We start from the raw sequence: 22,839 nt of genomic DNA, 5'->3' as shown, positions 1-22,839 counted from the left end.
CTTCATGAAAAAAAATTAAAATGTTAACATTTGACCTTGTGTTAACTGATGAAAGGATTGTGGTCTTTTACATTGCGTATGATTGATTAACAGGATGAGAAAACATCACATTTGATATTAAATGTTAGTTTTTATTTGGTTTTTATAGGCAAATTTTGATCTTTAATCGTAAAAGATTTTTTTTTATATGGTGACTGAATAGATACATATAACCATACAAATGTATTAAATTGAACTTCAATATATACTGATTATACTACATAATACATTGTTGTAATTGGTCAATTTTGAACTTCGACTCCTTATATCTCGAAAAAGCTTTCTATCCTGATTGATAATTCTGGTTTAGAAAAGTTGGATGGCAATTTGCCCCGTTGAGTGGTGATACTATGTATAAAAGATTTATAAAGTATTCAGTTATGATTTAATATTTTGTTTGTGTAGGTGACTCTTTGGCATACCACAATGGTCAAAAATTTACAACGTATGATAAAGACAATGATATGTATGGTACTAACTTTGCTGAGATACACAAAGGTGCTTGGTGGTACAAAGAATGTTATAATTCAAACCTGAATGGCCTTTACCTCACACCAGGACCTATTCCTTCTGGAAATCCTCATAACGGAATAAATTGGTATCATTTCAAGACAACTTCTGCTTACAGTTACAAGAAAGCAGTGATGATGGTCAAGAGAGCAGCATAAGAAATACCACTTGTTAAAATGTTTCCAATTTATCATGTTGTATTGGAATCATTAAATGTTTCAAAACTAACTAAAAAGAAACGGTTTGCAGTATACAATGTGATTCCGAAAAAAAGAAATAATAAAGTTGAGAAATTAATTTGTTGCGGTGTTTCATTTGTACATATGCTACAACCGATTTCTACCAAATACTATTGAAATCAAATGGTGTGCCGAAAACTTGACTTTACGAGTGTTTATTTGTCATACAAAACTTTTAACATTATGTTGGGAGTGCTACATCATTATTTAATATAATAAATTACATATTAGAATTTGTCAATTTGTTGCAAACATAGTAGTCTCTAGTTTCTGGTACTGTAACCAGCTTAATAGAAGGATGACCAAACAATAATATAATTTATTTCTACACAGAATGTGCTATTTAAAATTTATTGGGCATCAGCATCTATAGTAAACTATGTGTATGGCTGGCTTCCATAAATATTATCAAAGGTAAAACAATAACATGACTGGAAATACTGTGAGCAAGCTTTCATTTGTACGCAGATTCCTGTAAAAAATATTAATGTAATAAAAATCTATGGGAAAAAAATAGCCAACTTTATCCAGGGCTGACGTGACAGGAAAGCAATAAAGAAAACTTAAAGAACATATTTATCTAAAACAATAATAATTACCTCCTTATTAATCAACATCGTCAGATAATGAATTGTTGTTGGGAAAGAAAGGGGAAATTTTACACAATAAAACAAGGAGGATTGCTTCCAACATGTGACGTTTGCTCTCTTAATATAAGGAAGTATGTTTCCTTAAAGTAGAATGTTTTCTGCCATCAAAAGAATTGCTTCCGATTTTTAATGTTTCCTTAAAGTTCTCTATTGTTAAAGTATTGTACTTAACCCAGATTTATCTTAGAGTTATGCCTATATATAGGAGACTTGTCTGTATCAAACATAGTCTAGAAAGTAAAGCTGTCAGTTATAACATTGTGTGAAGAAGCTTTATTTGTGATACAGAATGGATTCCAGAATAATATTAATTGGCTGTTTGTTATTTGTGATGTCTGCTAGTCACCCAATTGTAAAAGATCCTGAAAATCCTGGATGTCCAATAAGTAAGTACATATGTTGATAAACGAGGAAATGGTCACCCGCAATTCAGGACTTTTTTTCAGATTTCAAAATTTATTCTATATCCATTCAAATTTTCAAATTAATACACTTTTTTGTCTCTAGAATGGATTATTGTTATGATTTATTCATAATAATTATTTGCATTATCAATATCTATGCTATTACATTAAACAAAAGAATAAACAATAAAACAGGCATTGAAATAAAATACCTGTCCTATTGTTTGTTTTTGTATCTCAATTGCACAATATACTGGGTATCCACAACAATAAGAATAAGCTGGAGAACATCTGATCAAAATATTAATTTATTCTGGGCTTGATCTTCTTTGCTATATTCATGTAATATTACTTTTAAATTCCACAAGAGAAATCTCTTTCTAATCTAACCTCTTTTTGTCATTTTGTTACATCAACTTTGGCGTTTAAAAATAAATAAATTTAAGAATAAGCAAATGAAATATATTGCATAATAGTATGATTCTTCAGTATTAGGAAAAAACAGACCATACTAAATGTGGTGAAGATTATATATTTACTTTCTAATTTAAATGAAATGTCTATTTAGAGTGTTTCAGCCAGGACTGTAGTCAAATTTTGGAGAACAATCCTTCTGCTCAAAGTGGTAATTACGTAATACAGCCAAGTGATGGACGACCAGAATTTACTGTCTACTGTGACATGAAGGAAGATGGTGGTTGGACAGTGAGTACCAATTTATTCAGAGCATGAGATAGTAATTATATTAATTGCTATGGTTTATATGAATAAAAAAATGTTTAAAACAAAGCACTACAACAATGTGTAGTAAAAATTTAGATTCTACAATATAATTATTGGCTACTTCTAGTAACATTATTGGTAAATTCGTTACAAAAATAATATATATCGTATCAATTTTATCTCTGGTGCGCGTGCGTACAATTGAGGGACTAGTGCTGTTCCGCTGTACCACGCCTAGAATGTTAAAGAGTCGCTATCCAAACAAGTTTGAACAATACCATGAAAGCCCCAGTGGTCTAATGGTTAGGACATCTGCATATCAAGCAGGAGGTCCGGGGTTCGAATCTTGGTTGGAGGGACTTTTTCTCATTCTCACAGATTTCCTCATCTTTATTGTTTCAAATTAATTCATTAAATTTCACCGGGCAGTTTAGAATTTATTCTGTGCCTGTGATGTTTATATATACTGTATATATATTATTTCTCGGTAGAAGGGAATGTTTGTCAGTGCTACAAAAGTTTGATATATTTTCAAAATCAGGTGATACAAAGAAGAGAAGACGTATTGGTTAATTTCTACCGTAATTGGACAGAATACAAAACAGGTTTTGGAAACGTGCACACTGAGTTCTGGCTTGGTAATGAACAAATCCACCGTATAACATCTGATGGTGATTTTGAGCTATTAGTAGAGATGACTGATCACTTGGATGAAATAAAGTTTGCAAGATATTCTCACTTTCGCATTGGTACTGAATGGTCTAACTATACTATAAGAGTCAATGGATACACAGGAACAGCTGGTTAGTATACCTTCATTCAATATAATTAGTTTTACCCTAAAAAACACATTTTAAGGTACATATGTGCAAAAGATTAACATTTAATATTTCAGCCAAATGGGTGTAAATAGAGTGGGTGTAAACCATCTGTACCATGTGACAACATGAACATAATTATGAATAATCACTAAATAATATAATAACATAATAAAACTGTAAATATTTAAATTCTAAATCAATCTACAATACATACATACACATTTTTATATAAAAATATATATAATATAATAATTAATCCAAAGGCAAATTACTGAAAAAATGACAATGCTGTGGGTATAATATAATAATTAATATTATATTATTATAATAGATTATCATACAGTATCATATAATTATATTTAATACAATTATTTTGTCTCAGTAGTGGATATGTGTACTTAACAAAGCAAATCTTATTATAGATTTATTGATCAATTGGTGTTAGAGATATTTTATTTCAGTTATCAACAAAGTTATTTTTTTGCCTATAGTAACGTTTAGCATATAGGTAACCATCACAAGATTGTAAATTACAAACACAATGGAGCATATAGTATAAAAGATTTTAAAAATATTAAATTATGATTTATTATTTTGTTTGTTTAGGTGACTCTTTGGCAAATCAAAATGGTCAACAATTTTCAACGTATGATACAGACAATGATAAGTATAGTGCTAACTGTGCTGAGAAATACAAAGGTGCTTGGTGGTACAATAACTGTTATAAATCAAACCTGAATGGGCTTTACCTCACACCAGGACCTATTCCTTCTGGAAAGACTCATAACGGCATAATTTGGCATCATTTCAAGTCAACTGATGCATACAGTTTAAAGAAGACGGTGATGATGGTCAAGAGAGCACCATAAGAATTAAGACAAGAAATAATTTTGTTCTTGTGTAGACCCTCAATACAATACAAACGTTTATGTGAATTTGTATCTACCACATCTATATATAAATTTACGTAAGGGCAAAATTCGATAAATCGCGGTTTATTTCTAGAATTTTTACTCGATGGTATATAAAGTTGGTTCGTACTTTCGGTACTGATTTTAACCACCTGATGTAACCCTGTTTACTAATTAAATTGAGTTAGATAATTAGTTATTGACGATTAAAACGAATTTAGGTTCAACGATTTGCCCCAAATAGGGGTGTTTTCCGATCGTGGTATACACTGTCTAATGGATGTCCAACTTGAAAAATACCCGCACACAATAATACTAGGACGCTTCGCATTTTCCTATCTCCTCCTACGATAATTGTTTTTAATAGCTGAAAACCGGTTGAACTGCCCGAGTACAGCATCATAATGTTGAAGACAGGCCGATTTTCTTAAAAAAATACTATTTTGATAGATTTAATTTACGTTTTTACAAATGTATTGATTTGCGATGAATGGAACATTCCAATCTCTCAGTCTGCCAGTTTGGTTTAACACAAGTAGGTAAATTTATGAGCCCTTGGAGAATAAACTTGCAAAACTTTGACAATACAGTACTGCAAATACCTATTAACCATTTTTGGTCGTCATTTGAATCGAACATTTCTTACTGTGAATACTGTTAGATGTAAAAAAATATATACAAACATTTCTTACTGTGAATACTGTTAGATGTAAAAAAATATATACAAATAAACTTTATTACTGTGATTATGGGTAGGCTCTACTGTTAGATATATAAACACGTAATATACAAATAAACTTTATTACTTCTCAACGTTTGCATTAATTATTAATTACAAAAAATATAAACGTCGTAGTGGTGTATCGTTACATGTACTTTACTATTTCAATCGACTATGACAGTGACAGTTTTAACAAAGTATTAAATCGCAAATGTTTTACTATATTTAGTCACCGTTAGTGGTATATTATTTATAGGCCTATAAAAATTGAAAACAATATTTCGTTACTGACGTGGATAAAGAATATATTTAAAAATTGTTCCTCTTTGTACCTATCCTCTTTCCCATCCCTTAACCCTAATTGGGTTTCTTAAAATGAATAAACAATTTGGACTCATTTTGTTGTAAGTTTCTCTTTCCGAAGTAATTCCCAGGGTGCTAATTTTGGTTGACTACATAAATCATTGTGTCTACTTATTCGTTTCTGTAAACAGCAATGTATTATAGTCCTGCGGTACGTGCATTTAAAATCGCCAGATTGTTTACCCTGAAATTACTGTGTATTCGAGAACCATCTGTGGGCACGACCTAGATGGTACGCGAGCGAAGCGAGCGTACCATCTAGTATTTTACAATTTATCTTGTATTGGAATCACTAAATGTTTCAAAGTAAACATTATTTTAGTAATATTAGTAAACTAAAAGGTTTGCAGTATATAATGTGATTCCAATACAACACTACCAGGGGTACAACATTTAATTTTGTCACTCCAGGCTACTGGCGTTAATGATTCGACTTTTTATTTCTTAGGTATCCGTGACTGGAAAAGGCTCCCCAATTCACTCAAATCAATACAAAATAATGCAACCTTCAAAATAAAACTTAAAGGGGGATTCTGGGTTTAAAATTGCTTTTAAATATCGTTTATTTATTAAATAAAAAATATTATAACAATATAGACATGTCAGAATGAAGAAGTAATAACGAGAAATTAAAAAAATTAAATTTCATATACATTTTAGGGTAAATTCATGGAAAGTCTGTTTTTCAGCAGCTTAGGGAAGCTCATTAATATTCATGCGATATTCACAAAATCACGTCACCAGTGGATTCCAAACTCGCGACGTCATGTACGTTGTCTTTGTCAACTAATTTACATCTCTCTCCCCTGTCAAACGACGACCACCCGATCATTGTGAAATACATTTTTTGTAAATTTTCTAAGCTAGGCCTAAAGTGTAATAATAACAGCAGTAGCATATATTTATTTGACATTTAATGAAATACAAAATTTAGTAAAGATTACGGAGTCATAAATTATACTATTTTTATACCTCTATAGTACAGATCGTATTATCGGCTTCACGTACAATACTACTCGAGGCCTAGCCTAATTAATGGGCGAGAGCCATTTTGACTAGGGATTCCATGCCACGATGGCTACGTTAAAACAGTGGGGCCCATAGCCCTAGCTAGCCTACTACTAGACGATTGGCCCATAAATAACAAAACCCATCCTATCAACCAAACTCATAAACAATCTAAACCTAAAACGTTCTACAAAATCGGCTGTAAATATTGAAGCAAAACAAGGTCCGATCGCCGTCCACACGTATGGTGTCCCGATCGTCTAAAATAAAATAGGCTTAGTTTACTCTCCAAAAAAGCGGATACTCATGCATCAAGCAAGTAGACCAGGTAGTAGGAAGGAGACCTAGCCGATCCGGCCCAGTTAAAAATTGAGCTAGCTAGTGTAGTAGACCCTATGCGAATTGATACTACCAGGCCTTTTACTATAGGCTGCACTACACAAATATTCCAACTCTCTCATTCGAGCTATATTATCTATACCATTCCGGTAGGTCGAGTCGACCTTCAATCAAATACTGTACATCGTTCATGTTGTGATTATAGACGGGGTATACTCGACCCGACCAGTTTGGTATTGTTGTATCTGCTTATCACGTGACGATGCCAGGCATGGGCAGCAGAGAGAGCACGTGTATCGTCGTCTCGCTCTATCCGATCCTCAGCAGGAATGTACAGTATACGTTACGCTTCATTGATTTTGATTTTTCCCTAAGTCGGTGCGAAAATCGGCAAACGTAAAGTGCAAACATATCTAATTTTTCACTATTTTGATGAATTTTCATAAAAAATTGACTTTATAAATGGGAAGACCGACTAAAATTACATCAGATAAGTATAATTTTACAAAAGTAATTGATATGGTTAATGATAACGAGTCGTCGGAAGACGGACCATTTCACGAATTTCCTATTTTGTAACCACAGTGTGATTTTGCCGTAGCTGCACTTGTAATCTGGCCTGATTTCACAGCCTTCGTTCTGCTTCACTGGGCGCTTATATAAATTGAAACTTTTACCGTTCAAGAGACAAACAAATATATTTTACATTTTTTACTATTCATTTTAAACCCGGAACCCCCCTTTAAAGAATATTTTAATAATGAACAGCTTGGAATATCAGTTTAATTAAGTTATTTTTTAATATTGTTTTTTGATGTTATCTTGTCTTATATGTATTTTCTTGTTTTTCCAATTTTACTGCGTCCAACTTAATGATATATTGTACTAGGCCCAAACACTCACTTTTTCAGTTAATACGGATTTGACCCCATTGGAAATAAGTTTACTTTTATTTGTCGACTTAATGGGTTTCTGGTATTCTTTTTGTACATTGTATATTTTAACTTTTGTGTATGAATATCGAATAAAATCAATCAATCAATCAATCACTACTTGAAATCAATGATGTACTTCAAAGTTTTACCAGTGTTTATTTGTCATAAATAAAAACCTTTTAATCATGCAGTCATCATGTTATTATAATAAAATCTTAAATCTTAAAATAAATCTTACAGCAATTTATTACATATTTTCTTTAGATTAATATTTTTAAAATTTAATTTTTTTTACAAATATAGTAGTACCTAGTTTGTGGTACTGTAACCATAGCTTAATAAAAGCATGACCAAACAATAGAGGTCACAGTTATCTATATAATTCATTTAAACATAAAATGCGCTATTTAAAATGTATCTATAGTAAACAATTTGATTTTACTGAGGTTTATTAGGGCCTGTTTCTATTGAAAAAAAAAACCAGAACGGTTTTCTTGGAAACCGATTTCGGCAGTTGTTTATAAATAAAGATGGCATTGCAGCTCAATTTTTACTCCAATAAAACAGGTTCCGTCCATGTGCGTTCGTCAGGAATGACGTCATTATATAGCACAATGCAATTCGTTAGGCGGAAGCGTGATTGGATCGAGGCCATTTTTACTTTCACATAGCGCAATCCCCAAGAATTGTATCCAGTAAGTCATAGAAGGGGCAGGTAATCCTGTCATTATTACCTGACATGCTATTGTGGTCCTTGGTTAAAGTATAGGTACGTCGCACCCTCTGATATTGTCAAGTTGAACTCGTCTTTCACACGCTTGACAATATTTTTATTTATAATTATTTCTTCCGACTCCCGGCTAGTCTCCCTCTCCTTTTTTCTCCCCACATATTTATTATGAACCTAGTAATTGCATTGGTCCACATTTTTTAGTTAAATAAAATACTCACTATCTAGACAAATAAAATTGACTAGCCCAAGGTCCTATCGCACGGTTTGAGTGTGAGTTGACCGCAATCGTCCCAGTGCAGCAGAGTTCAGTTTTTGGGGTCAAATTGAGACAGCGATTGTGTTGCAGCTAAAAATTGCTCCACGGAAACCGGTTTCAGAACAGTTCTTTCGACCAAGACCGGAATTAATTGGGATTTTTGAAACCGTTTTTAAGATTGGTTTTTCTTTGTAGTTTTTTATGCAGACCCATTTCTGCTGGCAAGAAAAACCATATTTTCTGCTCAATGGAAACAGGCCCTTGCTGATTGCCACTAATATTATCAAAGGTTAAAACAATAACATGACTGGACATACTGTAAAGGAAGCTTTCATTTGTACACAAATACATTAATGATTGGTATAACCTCCCTACCACAGTAAAGGTACCCAAATATAACAACATCCTAAAATCTATGGGAAAAAAAAACACCAACTTTATCCAGGGCTGACGTGACAGGAAAGCAATAAAGAAAACTCAAAGAACATCTTCATCCAAAAACAATAATAAGTACCTCCTTCAATCAAAATCATCAGATAATGGATTGTTGGTCAAAGTGAATATCTATTATGTGACATTATAATGGCATTATAAATGTTTATATTACATAGCCTATGTAAATACGTGAACGTGATATTGGTTGAAACTGTAATACATAATCCATTAAATTCTCTGAGACTTGAACTCGCGAAGATCACAATCAATCATCATCAATACAATGTTTTACCCGCTGCGCCACGTAACTTGCTTGAAGAAATGAATCAACTAAACTATTTAAACTATGCATACATCGTGCCATCATTTGTTATTCACCCTCTATAGATGTGACGAAAGACCGTTTGTCATTGGTCAATACTCACGGTAGTAACCTGGTACGCGCAGCACACTGAACATTCGGTGATTCGAAGAAGAAGATGAATTATTATTTATTCGGCCTACCTGATAATAATATTACTATTATTAATGTAGGCTTATTGATGGAAATTCTTCTGTTATTATTTAAACGACCTAGGCCTAAGTGAATATTTTATTGCCAAGGAATCATTAATTAGTAGTTATCTGTATATTATTCTTCGCAAGGTAAGGTGAATGCGACGCCTAACTGTAGGCAGGCTTATTACATAAAGGAGGCCTAGCTACCCAACTCAGTAGATATTCTACTTGTTGTCGGCTATATAATATAAAAGATATCGCCTTTTATATCGGTAAAATATAAGATTTGACATCCACTCGGGAATGATATCATGCTCTCGAGAATTATATTTCCCTCGAGCAAAATATCATTCCCTTGAGGATTTCAAATCATGTTTTTTACCGCTAAGAATGCATAATCTGTATAATATTAAATGAAACATATAGCAGTTTAAAACCATGTATGCTTCACATATCAAAAGTTAAAAAACAATAATAAAATCAGCAAATAGTTACTAATTTCAGTTTATCACAATATAATATAAAGGAAATTCCACACCAACTCCCAAACAATGAAAAATTAAGAATTTATTCAAGCATGTATTGTTTACTATACAAACAGGAAAGTATAAAATTATGCATGAATTTCTTTGAGCAATGTTAGGCCTATTATATAATGGGAGACTTGTTTAAATCTAACATACTGTGGCCTAAATAATATAGCTGTCAGTTATATTTATATGTGAGGAAGTTTGATAGAATGGATTCCAGAATGTTAGCAATTTGCTGTATATTGGTTGTGATGGCTGCCTGTCTCCCAACAACAGTTTCTGATAACTGTGAATGCAGTAAGTACAAATTTTTGTAGTTTAGTTAGAACAATATGAGTGAAATTAACAGCAAGAATAATATGCTACTTTCTTATAAGCTTTTGAGAAATCTGTTTTCGGCATAAACTAGACCACTGATTAATGTAGTTAACTGTTACCCCTCACTCACATCCAGATACATTTCGATCATAGGAGACTGGAGGTAGACTTCAGACTAGGATTAGTGTATTAAAGAGTCTTTCCATGGGAAGTAGTACAGTATTTCGAAACATTTGTATTTTGTATGTTTTAATAATTGATTCCGTAATTACTCTGTACAGCACTTTGATCATTCTTTGGAAAGGCGCTTTATAAGCTGTTAAGACAGTGAAATAGTACCTTGCCATATTAACATCGGCAAGGATTCAAGCCTCGCTCACTTCATGGTTCCGGTGGTAGAACGAATCTTCTCGGATAAGGACTATAAACTGTAGGTCCAGTGTACATATCTGGCTCATGTGCACTTAAAGAACCTAGTAGTTAGTACATCTTTTGAGACAATTAGGGGGTTACATCGGTGTACTAGTATACACACAGCCACTGTCACACTCATCAAGATGGCCCCTTGATTGCCAGCATACGCTGTTTAGGGTCACCCTCTATAATTAATAAGGTGAATTAAAAATAAATAAAAATAAATTACGAATAATAATGAGCATGTTCCTGTCTTTATTTTGATGGTCCAAATGGCTCGTAAATATTTTTTCAAAACTAAATAAAGAAGAAAGAAATATAGTACTGTATGTACTTCATTGCCAACAAAAAATACCATCTTGTATATAATTTTATAATTTGAATAAATTATTAACTATCTGGGAGATAGCAAAAACAAAAGAACACAAGGTTGTAGAAAAGACCATTTGCAAAGGAAATATTAAATTTAAATTCTTCACACATGTGATTTTATGCTTTGATTATCTTGTCTGTGATTTTAGTGTTACAAAAGTAAATGTTCACCATGCAAAATACATTAAAGGGAATCATGTCAAAATTATTTTACTGCAGTTTCTGCAGTATCTATATTTTCTTATTTCAATATTTCATTTCAATGCATGATTTTAGTTTGTTTCAATGTACAAGCTTATGAGGCAGACACTGTAATTTGAAACAGTATATGATTATCCCCCACCCCTCCAAAAAAAATATACCTTGCTAAATTTCAAGAAATAAACATAATGTAGTAACTTAATGTTGATATAAACAGTAGGAAAGGTGTTTTAAGTAAACTAAACAAACATGCCATTGAGAATTTTGTCAATTGGTGCGTTCACTTTAAAAAAACGATCATTGTCATGAAAAATAACGAAAAATAAGGGCTTATAATACACTGACAATTTAACAGTATGGAACAAAAAACTGGCCCACCATCTTTACAATAGAGTGGGTCCATTTATGATTGCCAACATCTCATGATGTGCTGATCTGGTTATGTGCTATACTGAGAGAGCGTAATCAGAAATCAAAACTTATAATACTTTGTATTTTAGGAAAGTCTAGGGACTGTGGTGAAATTTTGGAAAACAATCCTTCTGCGGTCAGTGATGATTATGTGATAAAGCCACACGATGGAAGATCAGCGTTTACTGTTTACTGTGACATGAAGCAAGGTGGAGAATGGACAGATGGCGGATGGACAGTAAGTAAAAATTGACAAAAATTAGTATTGCTATGGCTTATGGGAATAGTTTTAAATTCCTAAACAAAAAAAGTGAAAACAATTTCATTAAAATTGTGAGCTTCAAGAAAAAGTAATTCTGAAGTCCTAAAACTTAAACAGTAAAAATAAAAATCTCCGCATCCACATGTATTTAATTAAATAATAAAGAACATTCAGGGAATGATACAAAAACATAAATACCTATACAGTAGGCATTTTTATGAGGGAAAAAAGTCATAATATAAGGTGGGTTTGTGCTGATTACTTGTTCCTGGTGTGTCTTCTTATTCTTGATAATCTTATTATTATCAGGTGATACAACGAAGAGAGGATGGTTCGGTAAATTTCTACCACAATTGGGCAGAATACAAAGAGGGTTTTGGAAATGTGCACTCAGAGTTCTGGCTTGGTAACGAAAAGATCCACCGTATAACATCTAATGGTGATTATGAGCTCTTAATAGAGATCACAGACCACTTAAATGTACTGAGGTTGGCAAGATATTCTCATTTTGGTATTGGTACTGAGGACTCTAACTATAATATGAGTATCACTGGATTGCGGGGATATGGATTTAGAGGAACTGCTGGTTAGTGTATCTGTAATCAATATTAATTTTACACAAAACATTTTATTTTAGGGTAAATAAGAGATCAAATTTATATTTAAAAAAAACATGTTATCACTGAAATGAAATTATTTTTTTAAAACTTGTACAACACCCCTCCCCCTTATCCCAGGGAGGGCTTCCCCTTCTTCCCCTCCCATTTCCTAATAGATATCCATTTTTTATACAAAGAAGACAACTGTATTTAAAAGTTATGAAATAATACTAAAAATTATACATTTTTTTTAGGTAACCCTATGGAATTTGACAATGGGCAACCATTTTCAACCTTTGATAGAGACAATGATGAGTGGAGCAGTGGTAACTTAGCTGTGACTGGTAAAGGTGGCTGGTGGTATAGACTTTTTACAAATGCAAATCTAAACGGGCCTTATCGTACGCCAGGACCTATTGCTGCTGGCAGTGGTCCAGGCATCAATTGGTATAGTCATACATGGCCAACTTATTTGTACAGTCATAAGAAAATAGTGATGATGATTAAAAGAGCACGGTATCTTTAATTAATTACTATAAAATAATAGTAATAATAAATCTATGGTAGTTTGTTTATTTACAATCAAGTAATCATTGTCAATATATTTTACTATTTTAGTCTATGCTAATTAATAAAAGTATAAAGTCTCCAATGTCAAACTTACAATAAATAAACATCTTCAATATACACAATAAACTTTAACAGATTATTCATATTTATTTGAGGGTGTAGTTTCAACGGCAATATCCACATCCTAATTTCTGTTATGCAACAGACCATTTATTTGGTCATACTGTATTTGGTAACAATATACATGGCAAGTTATTATACACAAGCACATGCAAGAAAGGAGCAGGGCAGGGTGAGCACATTGCAACATCAAATATTTTTCATTTTACAGTAATTCCTGTCAATAAGATTCCTGGGAAAATATATGATGAAATCCCAAAGACTTTTTTTTGGTGGTGGTTTTATTTGTTTAGTTTATGTACATATTATTATGTTAATGTTTGATTTTGGTTGAAATAAATGTTGAATTGAAATTGAATACCACTTTGTAGGACACTTATTGGTCAGATATACCTTGACTCCTTCTCACTTGAAAGTTCCCGGCACAATAGCCTGAAGTGAATATATCGGCAAGCAGCATTTTACCAGCATGTTTGATAGGAAGAGGTGGAGGTGGGAGGCGTAGAGGTTGGATTAGTGGCTACAGTAACACCAAATGGAATAGAGAGCGAAGAAAAAACTAAAATTGTTTTAAAATAGCAATAGTTTGTGAGTTTCTTCTCTTTTTAAAAACACCAAAATATACATTTGATTTCACTGGAGTTAATAGTGAAAATACTTTTTTATGCTTCATAAAGTGATGCATATCAATATTATCAAAGGTAAAAAACAATATCAAAATCAGGAAAGAGTGAAATTATTTAACTCTTCTATGATCAAAATCAACAAATCCTGGGGAATTAACAGTATGTATCTTTGATAACTACGGTACATAATGTATTGTTTTTTTCCACATCAACTCTCAAAGTATTATAAATTAATAAGAATTGAAACCAGCATGTGATGTTTAGTCTACAAATAGGGAAGTACTAAATTATACAAGGATTTCTTTGTGTAATTTTTAATTTTAGGCCTATAAAATGGAAGACTTGTTTGATATGAAACATACTGTACTGTAGCCTAACAAAGTATAACCTTAAGTAATATTGTGAGAGGAAGCTTTCAAGTGCGATACAGAATGGATTGCAGAATGTTAGTAATTGGCTGTGCGCTGGTTGTGATGGCTTCCAGCTGCCAAATAGACGTTCCTGACATTTGTGAATGCAGTACAGCAGGTAAGTAAAAATGTTTGTAAGCAACTAAATGAGGGAGAATATAGAGCAGAAATGACTATTCAACTTTCTTAAACTTCACATCTACAAATTCTACATCTTCAATCAATGGAGTATGTTTATACTGTAAGCTAGGTGGAGAATGGAATAGAGCAGTAACGATAGAAAAGCAGAAATATATGCTTAATTCTCACATTGTTAAACCAAAATAAAAGCAAATATGACTAAATGTTCTTGTATAACTTATACACTATTTGATATAAATAAATCAAAAGGTAAATTAATGAAAAAATGACAACATTGTGTCTGGATATCAATGGAGAAGCTTATAAAATAAGCAAAAAGCTGAATTAAAACAATAAAGTAAAACAGAAAAGAAGTTACAGAGTTTTGGATACCACTAATCCTTCCAGGGTATTATTATAGGTCAAAGGTATCTCAGTATCCAAGTACCAAACTATTAAATGTAGTGACATTTCTTTTATATTTTTCAAAAAACCCCAAAACCGTTTAGCAAGTTCTTTGAGGGACTGTGGTGAAATTTTACAAAGGGATTCTTCAGCTCAAAGTGGTGTATATGTGATACAGCCACATGATGGAGAACCAGAGTTGACTGTCTACTGTTACATGAAGCAGGACACTGGATGGAAAGATGGACGATGGACAGATAACCTATGGACTGATGGGGGATGGACAGTAAGTAAAGCAATGCTAAGAAGTTATATACACGAAAAAAAAAATTTAATAAGGGAACGTGCTGTCCGGTGAAAATCCAGTGAAAATTGTAATTGACAATACTACAGCATGTGGAGCGATTGATAGGGCACAATCGTTTTATTATGTGACCTACAACTTTCGAAATACTTTTGTTTTTTCTTGTTTTTTTTCCTTGCAATATTTTTATGTACAGCTTTAATATGTTTTACTGCATTTTAACAAATTGTAAATAAGTGCCCTAATTCAACATTTTTGGTTGCCATGGCAATTTTAATGTGTTTTATTGAAATAAAGATACCGATACTGATATATAATTTTACTTTACTACCAAATTACAGTTTGTTATTATGAGCTATAAAATAAATGACAAGACAGTGTATTTTATTTGCTCACTCTTTTGTTTGAACTATTCAGCATTTGGATTTAATAATAATAATAATAATATCCCGGATTTATATACATTATTACCCCAGTCATTTTTTTGTGGATCAAACACGTATGGAAACATACTCCCATAATGCAGCTAGTAATCAGAGAAAAGTTGTGTCTTGATCTAACCGGGTACCCATTTATACACCTGGGTGGAGAGAGGCAAACGTAAGTAAAGTATCTTGCCTAAGGATACAAGCAATGCGGTGAGAGTTGGATTCGAACCTCGGTCTCACGATCAATAGTCCAACGTCCAACACCCTGCGCCACATGCCCTCAATACAGTTGTCACTATCAATCTCATATACAGTATTACTTAGTGGTTATGCTCAAATCTCTTAAGTGCTTCACATATTACCCCTGTCATTGGATCAAACATGTATGGACAACTCCCATAATTTTGCAACTACTCAGCGCAATTGTGTTTGACATTACGAGGTACCCATTACACCTGGGTGGCAAGAGGCAAACAAAGCAATGTCACCTGCCAAAGAAGACAAGCAACACTACGAGTAATAGTCTTTAATTCTTGATCCCATTCCGATTTTACCTAAACACACTGCGCCACACGCCCTTAGAATATCAAAACTTGTTTGTACGTCAGCAGTAAGTTTCTGTTCTTTATCAGGTCATACAACGGAGAGAGGATGGTTCGGAAAACTTCTACCGCAATTGGGCAGCCTACAAAGCGGGTTTTGGAAACGTGAACTCAGAGTACTGGCTTGGTAACGAACAAATTAATCGTTTAACATCTGATGGAAATAATGAGCTCTTAATCGAGATGACTGATCACTTAAACGAAACAAGGGTTGCGAAATATTCTCACTTTCATATTGGTAACGAAGAGTCTGACTACACTTTGACAATCAGTGGATACAGAGGAACAGCAGGTTGGTATTTTTTCAATTTCAACTTTGTGACAGTGGGTATACACCCTTGTAGCATTGTGATAAGGGCCAATAATGTATTTTTTTCTGAAAAACGGGCCAAAAAAAAAAAATGTTCACTTCTTTTCAACAATATATCATCGATATTAAAAAATATTTCCAAACATAGAGTAATATCTTTGAAAATTCTTGCTTTTTGTACTTGCTTGTTGGGTGTGTTTGAAGCTTAGAGCTTATATGACCCTTCTCTGTCCTTGATGTAAAAAACTGTGCCATACTTTAGGTATGAAAAGGTAAACTGCCAAGTAGTCCATTCCAGTCAAAAATAATATATGCAAAACTCAAAACAAAACATACAGTAAATCAAAGATTGATCAAGTATATAAAGTATATAAAGTGATCTATTATCATTTTGTTTTTTTTAGGTGACTCTTTGACATCCCAACACAGTTATAATGGTGAACCATTTTCAACCTATGACAGAAACAACATTGACATTGTGGGGGGTGCAAACTGTGCTGTGAATGCCAAAGGAGCTTGGTGGTACGGACCCTGCTATATATCAAACCTGAATGGGCAATACCTTACACCAGGTCCTAATCCATTTCCATATAATGGCATCATTTGGAGAAGTTTCAAAAGCACTAGTGCTTACAGTTTAAAGAAGGTAGTAATGATGGTCAAGAGAGCATCATAAGAAGACATTTCATTACTTTTGTATCATAATTAATTTTTATTTTTATACAAAAATAGTACTTATTACTCTATTTATGTATATTTGTTATGGAAAGTGTTTGGTCTTATTTTAGGCCCATTAATTCCTATCCATGTTAATACTGTATTCATGTTATCTAATAGTTAGTAGAAAGTATAACTTATGAATTAATAGACGCTTACTATAACTTTACAATAAAATTTAATGACAAAAAACAAGATCGACCATGATGGTTCCGAAACGTCATTCTTCTTGTTTTTTGTCATTAAATTTTATTGTAAAAGTATAACTTACTCTATATTTTGTAGCTGTATATCTAATTGATGTTTATGAAATTGTTTAGTTAATCAGACTTATGATACAAGAAAATAAATAAAAAGTGAAAGGACCGTACCCGTATCATTAAAAAAAACATTTGAAAACAAAATTAAAAGTTGATGCAAACTGAACTTTGAGTGAACCTGAGTATTTATTTTCAGTTCCACCACTATTAAGCTCTGTCTACACTATCAAATTAGTTACGACAAAAATATTTTCCCAAATATGGTAGTGATATATCCAAATATGGTAGTGATATGACATCATCATGTCCATATATGGGCGCATCACAATTGTTTGTCAAACTAGTTTGATAGAGTAGACAGAGCTTTAAATAGTTTTCACAATGAATGAATATTTCATCCTTGAACTTTGTATACACAAGACAATAACCTTCGACACCTCAACATGCATGTTTTTGCAAAAAGGGAAATCCCTGGGCTCAGTTTAGCAAATCCTAGATGCATTCATAATAATTGGTATAATCTCCCTATCGCAGTTGAATTCAAGCATGGAGATACCTCCACGATTCAACAAACGTCTTTACTTTGAAAAAATCTTAATAAACTGTGGCACAATCGACGATACTTAAAGTAGAAACGGAATCACCCATGTGCATACAATTCAAGAACTTATACTGAGCTGATGTAGGAGGCTGGAATAAGTCTATATATAAATATCCTGTAATCCTGGAAATCTATTGGAAATAAAAAATAGCCAACTTAATCCAGGGCTGACGTGACAGGAAAGCAATAAAGAACATCTTACAACCAACCAACAAATAATAAAAATAATTACCTCCTTATCAATCAATATCATCAGATAATGGATTGTTGTTTATATGCCATAAAATAAGAATGATTGCTTCCAACATGTTTACTTTCCTATACGGAAACAAGTATCCTTTACTGTATGTAGAATTTTTCCTTCAATAACATGAGAATTAACATACAAACAAAACAATTACTGTATAAAAAAACAGAATTCCTTCCAACATCTGTGTTGTCTCTCCTTTACTGAAGTTTTAAGGTTTTCTTTACTGCTTCATTGTTTAAGTATAGTACTTAACCCAGATTTAACTTAGAGTTATGCCTCTATCTGGGCGACATGCCTGTATCAAACATAGTCTTTACCTAGAAAGTAAGCTGTTAAGCTGTCAGTTAAAACATTGTGTGAAGAAGCTTTAAGTGTGATACAGAATGTATTCCAGTATAATACTAATTGGCTGTATGTCAGTTGTGCTTGGCTCAAAGTCTTTCAATGGATCATGAAAGTCTTGTATGCCCATCAAGAAGTAAGCACTAAAGTATGTTATATTTCTCCAATAGACAAGTAGAATAGAGTAGGGATGACTGTACTATAAAGGAGAAATTTGCCAGGTTTGCCCATCTATGTATGTTGTACTCTCAATGACGTAATAAAGAGTTCAATAGCATATATGTGAATATCATGTGACCCACAATCCTCCAATCAAATAAAAAGAATTAAGGTGTGTGTATAATACAAATTATTGTTACTATATATAATTATATGAAATGTAAATATTATAGAGAAGTGTCTTATCCGGGACTGTGGAGAAATTTTGGAAAATGATCCTTCTGCTCAAAGTGGTGACTATTTAATACAGCCACATGATGGAGGACCCGAGTTTATGGTCTACTGTGACATGAAGGAAGATGGTGGATGAACAGTAAGTACAGTACAACCCCTTTTTTTTTTATTGAAAGTAAAGTTATAGGATTAAAAAACAGTAATGTGCAAGGTAAGGTAAAGTATGTAAAATATTAACTAATAAACATTAGTATAAATAAAGGAAAAAAATATAATAATGTATGATTCAACAATTTAACTAAAAATTGTGGGCAAAATAAGCCTAAAATTTATTACTACTGTACTTCCCCCACCAAAACAAAGGATGTGTTTCTGTCAAGGACCATTCCATTAAATTTTGGGACCATTTGGGACCACGGTTCCAATTCTGGACCACTTTTTAGTATACTTTTTAGACCTGCTAGTGTTAAAAGAGAGGACAGAATTTTTCAAAAAGCCGGCGAGCAGTCTTAAAGTAACAAGTAAACTGTAATTGCATTTCTACTTTTTTTTTCTACTACTACTTGTCCAAAAAACACCATTTTTGTACAAGAGGCAAGAGTTATAATTTGTGATTTGTAATCTTAAAACATAATTTGATTTAATGTGCACGTTTTTTGATGTGAGTAGTTTAAAAAAACCTATTTTCTTTTCAAATTCACTCTTTTGTTTTTCGCGTTGCTGTTCTATTGTTAGTCAACTGAAGCTATTGTTAATTGAAAGGCTTGTTACATAACCATTACACCAAACTCGCATACACATATATGCTTGTAGTGAAATTAGCCTAAATCACAAACAGATTAAGACACACAAAAATATATATACCGTACATATATTTTCCCAGAGAAATCTTATGTAGGAGAATTTTACAGTAGGCGTGGGTATGCACTCTCGGAGTGGCTTTATAGTTTTTATTTTGATCACTCTTTCATTTTAACTTTATTTAGACTATAAATTATTTTCTTTGACAGGTGATACAAAGAAGAGAGGATGGTTCAGAAAATTTCTACCTTGATTGGGCCAACTACAAAAAGGGTTTTGGAAATGTGCACTCAGAGTTCTGGCTTGGTAATGAACAGATCAACCGTATAACATCTGATGGTAGTTTTGAGCTCTTAGAAGAGATGACTGATCACTTTGGATGAAATGAAGTTTGCAAGATATTCTCACTTTCGTGTTGGTAGTGAGAGGTCTAACTATACTATGATAATCAGTGGATACACAGGAACAGCAGGTTAGTTTATCTTCAATTAGATACACCTATATTTCAAGGTATTAAAACAGAGATTGAACGTTTATATTTTAGCCAATGGTCATAAAAAGAGCATACAGTATGTATACCTTTTGTACATGGTGATAAAGATTACATGGACCAACATACTGCAGTTTTGAAGTCATCACCTGCTGTGATTATCGCTTTATCATTATAAAATAAATCAATCATACTGTACATGTCAAATGAATATTTTAAAACAATATGTAAAGATGTTGATGATGATAAATAATTTTAACTTTCATTTTGCATATAAAGTGTCTTTTAATAAAAAAATAATAATAATAATAATATATCTAATAAATAAATATTCCATAATTAAAGATTTATAAAGTGTAAACTATGATCCTAATAATATTTTGTTTGTTTAGGTGATTCTTTGGCATACCACAATGGTCAACAATTTACAACGTATGATACAGACAATGATAAGAATGGTGGTGGTAACTGTGCTGAGAAATACAAAGGTGCTTGGTGGTACAATGCCTGTCATGAGTCAAACCTGAATGGGCTTTACCTCACACCATGGACCTATTCCTTCTGGAAATACTAATAACGGCATAATTTGGTATCATTTCAAGTCAACTTATGCCTACAGTTTAAAGAAGACGGTAATGATGGTCAAGAGAGCACCATAAGAGTTAAGACAAGAAATAATTTTATTCTTGTGTAGACCCTCAATACAATACAAACATGTGCATTTATATCTACCACATATTTTACAATTTATCTTGTATGATTATGCATACCATTGGAATCACTAAATGTTTCAAAGTAAACCTTATTTCAGTAATATTAGTAAACTAAAAGGTTTGCAGTATAAAACTTGATTCCAAAAAAAAGAAATGAAATATAAGGTTCAGAAATTCATTTTTTGCAACGTTTTGTTCATAAGTGTTTCCAATACAACACTACTTGAAATCAATGATGTACCGTACTTCAAAGTTTTACCAGTGTTTATTTGTCATAAATAAAAAACCTTTTAATCATGCAGTCATCATGTTATTATAATAAAATTAGTGAATAAATCTTACAGCAATTTATTACATATTTTCTTTATATTAATATTTTTAAAATTTCATTTTTTTTACAAATATAGTAGTACCTAGTTTGTGGTACTGTAACCATAGCTTAATAAAAGCATGACCAAACAATAGAGGTCACAGTTATCTATATAATTCATTTAAACATAAAATGCGCTATTCAAAATGTATCGTGCATCAGCATATATAGTAAACAATTTGATTTTACTGAGGTTTATTAGGGCCTGTTTCTATTGAAAAATAAAAAATCGACAGTTGTTTATAATTTGTTGCAGCTCAATTTTTACACCAATAAAAACGGTTCCGTCCATGTGCGTTCGTTATGAATGACGTCATTATATACTACAATGCAATTGAACTCGTCTTTCACATGCTTTACAATATTCTTATTTATAAACATGTGAGTCTTTCTTCTGACACCCGGCTAGCCTCCCACTCATATTTTTTTCTCCCAACATATTTATTACGAAACTTGTAATTGCATTGGTCCACATTTTTTAGTTAAAATACTCACTATCTAGAGAAATAAAAATAACTAGGCCACGACAATCGTCACAGTGCAGCAGAGTTTAGTTTTTGTGGTCAAATTGAGATCACGATTGTGTTGCAGCTAAAACTTGCTTTAGGAAACTGGTTTCAGAATGGTTCTTTGCGATCAAGACTGGAATTAATTGGGATTTTTTTAACCGTTTTTAAGATCGGTTCTTTTGTGGTTTTTTGTGGAGACCCATTTCTGTTGGCAAGAAAAAAACGTTTTTGAAAAGAACGGTATTCAAAACCGTATTTTCTGCTCAATGGAAACAGGCCCTTACTGATTGTCACTAATTATTATTACCAAAGGTAAAACAATATTAAACAAGACTGGAAATACTGTAAAGAAGCTTTCATTTGTAAAAAGATAGATAGTGATTGAGTGAATATCTATTATGTGACATTATAAATGTTTATATTAAATGAAACAAACAGTTGTCTAAAACCAGTTTGTAAAAATGTAAATTTGTTGTTTTCCGTTTGCTTTCAAAATTAGTATATAACATTTTACAGACTAAAAATAATGGACAAAAATACCCAGAATATTTAAAAGTTGATTGTGAAAATACTTTTGTATGCTTCACATCGTGATACCGTATCATAGGTAAAAAAAACAATAATAAAATCAACAATAGTTATTACTTTCAGTTTATCACAATTGAAACAAAAGGGAATTTCATATAATGCTTAATTAGCCATTTGATTTTACGGTTTTTGAGTTAATTATGAAAATACTTTTGTCTCCATCACAAAGAAGAATTGATTCCAGCACGTGAGGGTTACTATACAAACAGGGATGTATC

At 32.4% G+C, this 22,839-nt stretch overlaps 3 protein-coding genes across 3 annotated transcripts in view; 2 read left to right on the top strand and 1 right to left on the bottom strand.

Annotated features, from left to right (window-relative positions):
- Window positions 1–22,839, bottom strand: part of LOC140055553 (WD repeat-containing protein 75-like) — a 58,917-nt gene that overhangs the window by 9,638 nt on the left and 26,440 nt on the right. The window lies entirely within an intron of this gene.
- LOC140055586 (fibrinogen-like protein A) lies at window positions 1,591–5,071 on the top strand. Its single transcript, XM_072100925.1, has 4 exons — window positions 1,591–1,824; window positions 2,411–2,547; window positions 3,107–3,368; window positions 3,993–5,071. The coding sequence occupies exons 1-4, from the start codon at window positions 1,728–1,730 to the stop codon at window positions 4,253–4,255; spliced, it is 759 nt and encodes a 252-aa protein (XP_071957026.1). The 5' UTR covers window positions 1,591–1,727; the 3' UTR covers window positions 4,256–5,071.
- Window positions 10,253–17,698, top strand: LOC140050394 (uncharacterized). The gene is made up of 8 exons (XM_072095565.1): window positions 10,253–10,412; window positions 11,921–12,069; window positions 12,403–12,679; window positions 12,947–13,208; window positions 14,391–14,536; window positions 15,048–15,229; window positions 16,308–16,569; window positions 16,992–17,698. The coding sequence occupies exons 1-8, from the start codon at window positions 10,325–10,327 to the stop codon at window positions 17,261–17,263; spliced, it is 1,638 nt and encodes a 545-aa protein (XP_071951666.1). The 5' UTR covers window positions 10,253–10,324; the 3' UTR covers window positions 17,264–17,698.

The sequence above is a fragment of the Antedon mediterranea genome, chromosome 1 (genome assembly GCF_964355755.1).
Source record: "Antedon mediterranea chromosome 1, ecAntMedi1.1, whole genome shotgun sequence".
Classification (NCBI taxonomy): domain Eukaryota; kingdom Metazoa; phylum Echinodermata; class Crinoidea; order Comatulida; family Antedonidae; genus Antedon; species Antedon mediterranea.
The sequence above is the reverse complement of the archived record's forward strand: the minus strand, read 5'-3'. Positions and strand labels throughout refer to the sequence as shown.

Coding starts and splice junctions, on each gene's coding strand:
- LOC140055586 (XM_072100925.1), top strand. CDS start 1,728: ATGGATTCCAGAATAATATTAATTGGCTGTTTGTTATTTGTGATGTCT. Junction 1,825..2,410: donor AAATCCTGGATGTCCAATAA/GTAAGTACATAT, acceptor ATGTCTATTTAG/AGTGTTTCAGCCAGGACTGT. Junction 2,548..3,106: donor AGGAAGATGGTGGTTGGACA/GTGAGTACCAAT, acceptor TTTCAAAATCAG/GTGATACAAAGAAGAGAAGA.
- LOC140050394 (XM_072095565.1), top strand. CDS start 10,325: ATGGATTCCAGAATGTTAGCAATTTGCTGTATATTGGTTGTGATGGCT. Junction 10,413..11,920: donor TTCTGATAACTGTGAATGCA/GTAAGTACAAAT, acceptor TTTGTATTTTAG/GAAAGTCTAGGGACTGTGGT. Junction 16,570..16,991: donor TGGATACAGAGGAACAGCAG/GTTGGTATTTTT, acceptor TGTTTTTTTTAG/GTGACTCTTTGACATCCCAA.